The sequence below is a fragment of the Helianthus annuus genome, chromosome 4, assembly GCF_002127325.2.
Source record: "Helianthus annuus cultivar XRQ/B chromosome 4, HanXRQr2.0-SUNRISE, whole genome shotgun sequence".
NCBI lineage: Eukaryota > Viridiplantae > Streptophyta > Magnoliopsida > Asterales > Asteraceae > Helianthus > Helianthus annuus.
In genome coordinates, this window is record NC_035436.2 from 193,502,185 (window position 1) to 193,508,737 (window position 6,553).

General features: G+C 36.3%; 1 protein-coding gene across 2 annotated transcripts; it reads left to right on the plus strand.

Annotated features, from left to right (window-relative positions):
- The first annotated feature begins 514 nt into the window (after positions 1-514).
- Positions 515-4,821, plus strand: LOC110937676 (peroxisome biogenesis protein 16). Of its 2 annotated transcripts, none has more exons than XM_022180126.2 (8): positions 515-828; positions 1,425-1,482; positions 1,699-1,924; positions 3,139-3,410; positions 3,903-4,162; positions 4,253-4,320; positions 4,431-4,492; positions 4,615-4,821. In XM_022180126.2, the coding sequence occupies exons 1-8, from the start codon at positions 760-762 to the stop codon at positions 4,674-4,676; spliced, it is 1,077 nt and encodes a 358-aa protein (XP_022035818.1). In that variant the 5' UTR covers positions 515-759; the 3' UTR covers positions 4,677-4,821. The 2 variants fall into 2 exon arrangements, with proteins under 2 accessions (XP_022035818.1, XP_022035819.1); XM_022180127.2 differs by having other exon boundaries at positions 584-828; positions 1,425-1,498.
- The last annotated feature ends 1,732 nt before the right edge of the window (positions 4,822-6,553 follow it).

The window sequence follows — 6,553 nt, forward strand, 5'->3', positions numbered from 1 at the left end:
TGATTTTTTAGTTTTATGCAACTTTAGACAATACACACTTTTATGAGCTTAGAAATTAATTCTAAACAATTTCTACTTTTAAATGCCATTTTAGTCCCTGTGGTTTGGGCCATTTTGCCAGTTTAGTCCAAAGGTTTCATTTTTAATCTGTGGGTCCAAAAAGGTTTCATAGTTGCCATTTTAGTCCACTTAGTTAATTTCATCCATTTTTTCTGTTAACGAGAAGGCCAATTTGGTCATTTTGTATGTAATTCTGTTAACTAAAAGGACAATTCAGCCATATAAAATGACCGAATTGGCCTTCTCGTTAACAGAAAAAATGGATGAAGTTAACCCAGTGGACTAAAACAGCAACTGTGAAACCTTTTTGGACGCACAAGTTAAAAATGAAACCTTTGGACTAAACTGACCAAATGGCCCAAACCACATGGACTAAAATGGCATTTAACTCTAAAAAATATTTATACAAGTATTATATCGCCTCGTGGCTTAGTTCATTTATCCTTTATTATGCATACGTCATAAATCACCCAAGGGTTTGATTTTTTCTTTATGATATTTTCCCCCAAATTTGATCCAAACTGACCCAACAGATTTCAACTTCTTATGGGTTTCTTGCCCAAATTCTTTCTTGAACAGATGCGCGATTGAATTGCCATAGATTCCAAAACAGATTCAAACTTTGACTTCTTGTTGATTTGGGCAAAACCCCGGTTTTGACTTTGCAGATTCAGTTCAGATACTGATTTTTTTGAAGTTATGGAAGCTTATAAGAGATGGGTTCGGAGGAACAAGGAGTATGTTCATTCGTTAGAGTCTCTTGCTAATGTAAGTCTACTTACTTTTGTTACAATTCTTGTGAATCTTTCATTAAATTTGTGATGTAACATATGTGGATTTGGAATTAAGGAGTGTTTGGGCTTGCAGTTAAACTGATTACTGTGAATTGTGTGTAAAGTTTGATTCTTGATTGACAGACACAGACCTGATTATGATTTTGACTTTGACTTTGACTTTTTATCTACTTAGGGTCAAAATATTCACATTGGTTGAGTGATGTAAGAATAGTATGTAAGATAGCTGATTATGGGGATAACTGTAAATATATCATTTACCCAACTGTAAATTTATTATTTACCTACCCCCTTGAAATTCCTGAACATGTCCAGCGGGTCGTGTATAGTAATTTCTTGACCCTTAAACCCATAGCTTTGTCTTTAGTAAGATCAGTTTTGCTATTCAAAAGGGGTTGCGGACTTGCGGCACAGCTTGTTGCCCGTTTACCTGTCACTCGTTTGTAATTGGTTGTTTCTAGTGTTCAGTGATTGATGTTGTTAATTACTTAAGTTATGGTCGCGTAGTTTGGTATATATCTTTTGCATTTTGAACATTTGATTCCTAACTATATGCTGTCATTAATTCAGGGATTGACATGGCTTCTTCCTGAGAGATTTTCTGAGTCGGAAATCATACCCGAAGCAGGTTTTGTGATATTTTGGTAACATTTACCTTCTTTTATTTTCACCAAGAAACTTATATATCTTCTACCAGTTTCCAAAAAGCTTCGATCGAAACAACTTAATTTTATCAGTATTTAAAAGTTACTCCTTAGACATTATGAAAGTCATATACAGACATCTAAAAGTCAAAGTGGTTTCGTACTTTCATTCTAACATCTTATATGTTTTTTTTATGTAGTAACGTCAATACTGGGTATAGTGACAGCTGTCAATGAACATATAATTGAAACAACTCCAACAAATCCATCCCAAATGCACACGAGACCTCCGGAAACATCGTCTTTTCCATACTCTTTGTTTTTGACTTTAATGAAAGATGTGGAAACGTTGGTTGAAGTTATGGCACAACATTTCTATGGTGACGATAATAAATGGAATTTCATTGCTGCTACAGAGGCCACAAAGTAAGCTATGCCCGTTTTCTTCTTTCAAAAGTCAACTTTTTACTTTTTAGAGTCAAAGTCAATGTACTAGGGGTGCAAACGAGCCGAGCAGCTCGAGAATAAGCTCGAAATGAGCCGAGCTTTATCGAGACCGGGCTGAGCTTGAGTCTAAAATAAAGCTCGTTTAGTTATTGAGCCTGGGCTCGAGCTTGGCATGTGAAGCTCGCCGTGCCTTATCGGGACTTGGTGTATTAATTTTTATTAATATTTAATATCAATTACCCTACGCCCCGCTTGCGGTATGCGCATATAATGTATATATATGTGTGTGGGCGCTTGGGGGGCAAAAGTGAAAGTGAACAAATTTTAACGTTATTTTACTAATTTCGTGAAAATAACCTTAAAAGAGGGGGATGGTTAATCATGCATCATGTGGTGGCGTTGATAGCCGAAAGATAAGGAAGTACATGCACTAATCGGCCTTTGTCTTAATTGCTGAGTGTTATGTGCCTTATGTCCAAGGCTTGATGCAAAACTACTATCGAGCCGGGGGTCTCACTGGAAGCAGCCTCTCTATTCCTATGGGGTAGAGGTAAGGCTGTCTACATCTTACCTTCCTCAGACCCTATGTTGGCTTTGCTGTTGGTGGGATTTACTGAGTATGATGATGATGATTTAATATCATTTACCCCTTACTTAAAGTTGTCTAGTAAAGGAGCCAAACTGAGCTTATTGAAACTTATTTATGAGCCGAGCCCGAACCTAAAAATAGGTTGTTTAGTAAACGAGCCCGAGCTTCACTTACCGAGCTCGCGAGCCTAAACGAGTCTATTATTTATATTATTTTTATTTAATATGTTAGTTAATAGATAATTAACAAGCCGAGCTCGAGCCTAAGAAACTACGAACCAGCCAAGCTCGAGCTTTGAAAACAATGCTCGAACCGAACCGAGCCGAGCTCAAGCTCTCATAAGTTAATCGAACCCAAGCTCAAGCCTGGTCTAGCTCGGGCTTGACTCGGCTCGTGTACACCCCTTAGTCAAACATTGTTCTTTCAAGACTAAAAATGTATACACATTCTTCACAATTTTAGCTTCAAGAACTTTCTGTGAGTAGAGGTTTTTACAGAATCTGATGTATTTACCAATCTTTGCTCAAGAATCATGAAAATTAACCTAAAATTTTGAAGTTTAAAAGCAGACAGTTTGACTTCATAATGTCAAAATGTTAATCAGGGTACTAGCGAGACTAGCGTTATTGAGAAATAGCGGGTACAAAATGCTATTGCATGGAGGTGAGACAGTAAATGATGAAAAAGGTCCAAACGATGCAAACCAACCGCAGACCCGTGGACATCCTTTCCAGCAGGGACGAAACGGTCATTTTACATATGAAGGAAGAGCTCTCGCTGCAATGAGTAGATTTGGTGAAAACGCTAGGATGATTTCTGATCCAACATGGTTTCACAGAGCCGAACATCATCAACGTGCAATTACGCAGCTTCCCGGTAACTTTAAACTTTCATTTCTTTTTATTTTTTGAGTAAAATGCCATTTTCGTCCCTGAGGTTTGGCCAGTTTTACGACTTTCATCCAAAGGTTTGTTTTTCCGTATCTGGATCCAAAAGGTTTGAAATCTTGCCAGTTTCATCCGGCTCGTTAACTCCATCTATTTTCTCCGTTAAGTCAGGGGTATTTCCGTCTATTTTATTAACTTAAAGGGCAATTCGGTCTTTTTACATAAGTTAGCAAAAAAGACGGAAGTACCCCTGACTTAATGGAGAAAAATAGATGGAGTTAACGAGCTGGATGAAAATGGCAAGATTTCAAACCTTTTGGATCCAGATGCTGAATAACAAACCTTTGGATGAAAGTCGCAAAACTGGCCAAACCTCAGGGACGAAAATGACATTTTACTGAACTCTCTTTTTTTTACATTTATAATTTGCTAATTTTTTGGTTTGACGAATATGTTGATTTTTTTCTTTTTATGGTTACAGAAACCGACATAAAAAGACCTACACTGTTGAGCTTCCTGTCTGAGAAAGGTCTTCCCGGTGGATTAATGATAATGGGAGAGGTGATGTTTATAGCAAGACCGCTCGTTTATGTTCTATTAATAAGAAAATACGGGTCCCGTTCATGGCTTCCTTGGTTTGTCTCTTTGACCATTGACCTCATTGGGATGAGCTCATCGACAATGTTGTTGACCAGTCAAAATGCCCGGAAGCTTCATTTATCTGATCCCGAGAAGGACGAGGTAATATTTATGTTAAGTTTTAAGTTAAACGCGTTAAAGGGTATTTTAGACAATTGACAAATAGTTAACCGTGGTTTGAATAAAACACAGTTGAGAAGACGGAAACTGTTGTTGGCACTTTACCTTATGAGAGACCCGTGTTTTGGCAAATACACACGGTATGGTTTGTAAATTCATTTTTTAAAGTTTACTTGTTTACATGATGGAAAACCGATCGATTTTGAGTTTTTGACTCAGAAATTGGTTGACTTTTTTTTTTTTTTTTCAGGCGAAGACTGGAAAGTACCGAGAAAACATTGGGACATGTCCCTGTTGTTGGGTTTCTTGCAGGTGTGTTTGCGCAACAAGACTAGTTAACATAGCGGTTTTTTTTTTTTATATTTTTTATATCTTATTCTGTTGATAGTTGTTCTTTTAACGTTTCTTTTTTTTTTTTGTTGTTGTTTTTGCAGCAAAGCTGATAGAGCTTTTGGTTGGAGCACAAACGCGTTACACATACATGTCTGGTTCTTGAGAGAAAAAGAAACAAAATGGTAAGTTGTATGTTTTTATAGACTACAAGTATCATTATTAGAAGTTTGATATGTATGCAATTGCAATTTTCTCATGAAGTTGGAAGATAATGAATGATGATTTTATGGAATAATGATGTTTCATTATCTTGTTTAAGGTAATCCGCGGATATTTGTATATATTTATATTTCATCCAAATATAAATATATACAATACCTTATATGGGTTTTTAAATTGATAGGTAAACTTGATCTTCTTTAACGCTTTGTTCCCAAGTTTAATAAAAGAAAGAAAAGAAGGGGACGGAATTGAATGAGAGAAAAGAAAGGGAAAGATATAATTTAATTTTGTGCTCTCGCATTCGAAGGAAATGAAATAGGTTAAAGATTTTAGAAGGAAAGGTTACTGAATAGTAATTTATTTCTGAACCCGTCCACTTTGGGATAGGGCTATTCATGAGCCGAGCTGAACTGAGTGAGCTTCTACTCAAATTGAAACTGAGTGGCGTCCGTTCAAATTTAAGGAAACGAGCAGAAAATGTTGTTCAAACTCGCTTGGTTTACAACAGATGATCTCGATTTTGCTCGTTTCCGCTCGGTTTCAACTTGTAGTTAAATTTTAATACAAAGACTTAAAATGTAAATGCTATCATTGTTTCATTCAAATTTGTTTCTCTCAAAATGTTGCTTGTTTTCGTTCAATTGTCATTCATTCAAGATACATATAAATGCAACAAATACAAATATACAATTGTTTCATTTTAAACAAAAAAAAAAAAAAAAAAAAAAAAACAATCTTAAAGTCCAAGCAGACGTTAGCTTCTTCATCAACAAAATCAAGCAACCATCGGTGAAATCAAAAGCAAAACAAACTAGGTCTGGTGAGTGTGAATTACATTTGGTGTTGAGATATTGATAATTTGAGCTAAATTCATTTACAATTCTAATATTTAATAGGGTGATAATTATAAAAATAATTATATGTTTTTTTTTTGGTACAACTTTTTTTTTTTTTTTTTACAAAGCAATGGCACGTAGTCGGGCAACAAGTTGCGCCGCCACCTCCCCTTTTTTTACAAAAATAATTATATGTTTGTGCATATAAAATTATATATACGTATATAAAATAAATTTAAAAACTCCAAGCCAAGTCGAGCGGACCTATGCTCGTGCTTGGCTCGATTACAATCAAGGAAAAAATCAAACGAGCATTTTCTGAGTGAACGGCAAGCACTTTGCCCAGCCCTACTTTGAGATGAAAATTTAGAGGAAAGGCAATTAAAACCCCTTTTCTCTTTCTTTCTACTTTATTAAAAAACTCTGAAAGACGATTTCTTTTACGTTCACTTTCTTTCGATTTTCTTTTATAAAAAGGACTCGGGAATGTAGCTTTTGTTGGAAATTTAGTGAAAATGAGTTTTTCACTAAATATTTTGGACATCAATAATATTTATATATGTGTTGTATAAATAATTATTTATGGGTTTGTGTTCAAACTATGTCCAAATAGAGCTAAGATGAATGAGATATCGAAGCTTGAAGTTGTATGTTTGGAACAAACAAAGATGAGAAAAATGGATTGAGATTTGTCACCTTGTCCCACATAGGTGGAATGACAAAACTTAAAGTGGTATATAAGGAGGAGCACTCCTTGAAGGCAAACACTAGTGGGGACCAAAGGGTGCACCGCACCTGCACATATGCGCGCGTGATGTGGGCTATAAGCCCAATGTGGTGCGTTTTGAACTTCGCACGCCGCCTTTGTATTTTTGCCCATGAGCGCGTGGTCAGATACATGGCGGGTCCGCTTATAGCGCACCCTTGGGTGGCGTAGGTGGATGCCTTGGCATGGCGCATGGCGCACGTCATTGGCTATGGC

Excerpts from the sequence above, each read along its gene's own strand:
- LOC110937676 (XM_022180126.2), top strand. The coding sequence starts at position 760 with ATGGAAGCTTATAAGAGATGGGTTCGGAGGAACAAGGAGTATGTTCAT. Across the intron at positions 829-1,424 it reads CGTTAGAGTCTCTTGCTAAT|GGATTGACATGGCTTCTTCC; the intron begins GTAAGTCTACTT and ends TCATTAATTCAG. Across the intron at positions 3,411-3,902 it reads TGCAATTACGCAGCTTCCCG|AAACCGACATAAAAAGACCT; the intron begins GTAACTTTAAAC and ends TTATGGTTACAG.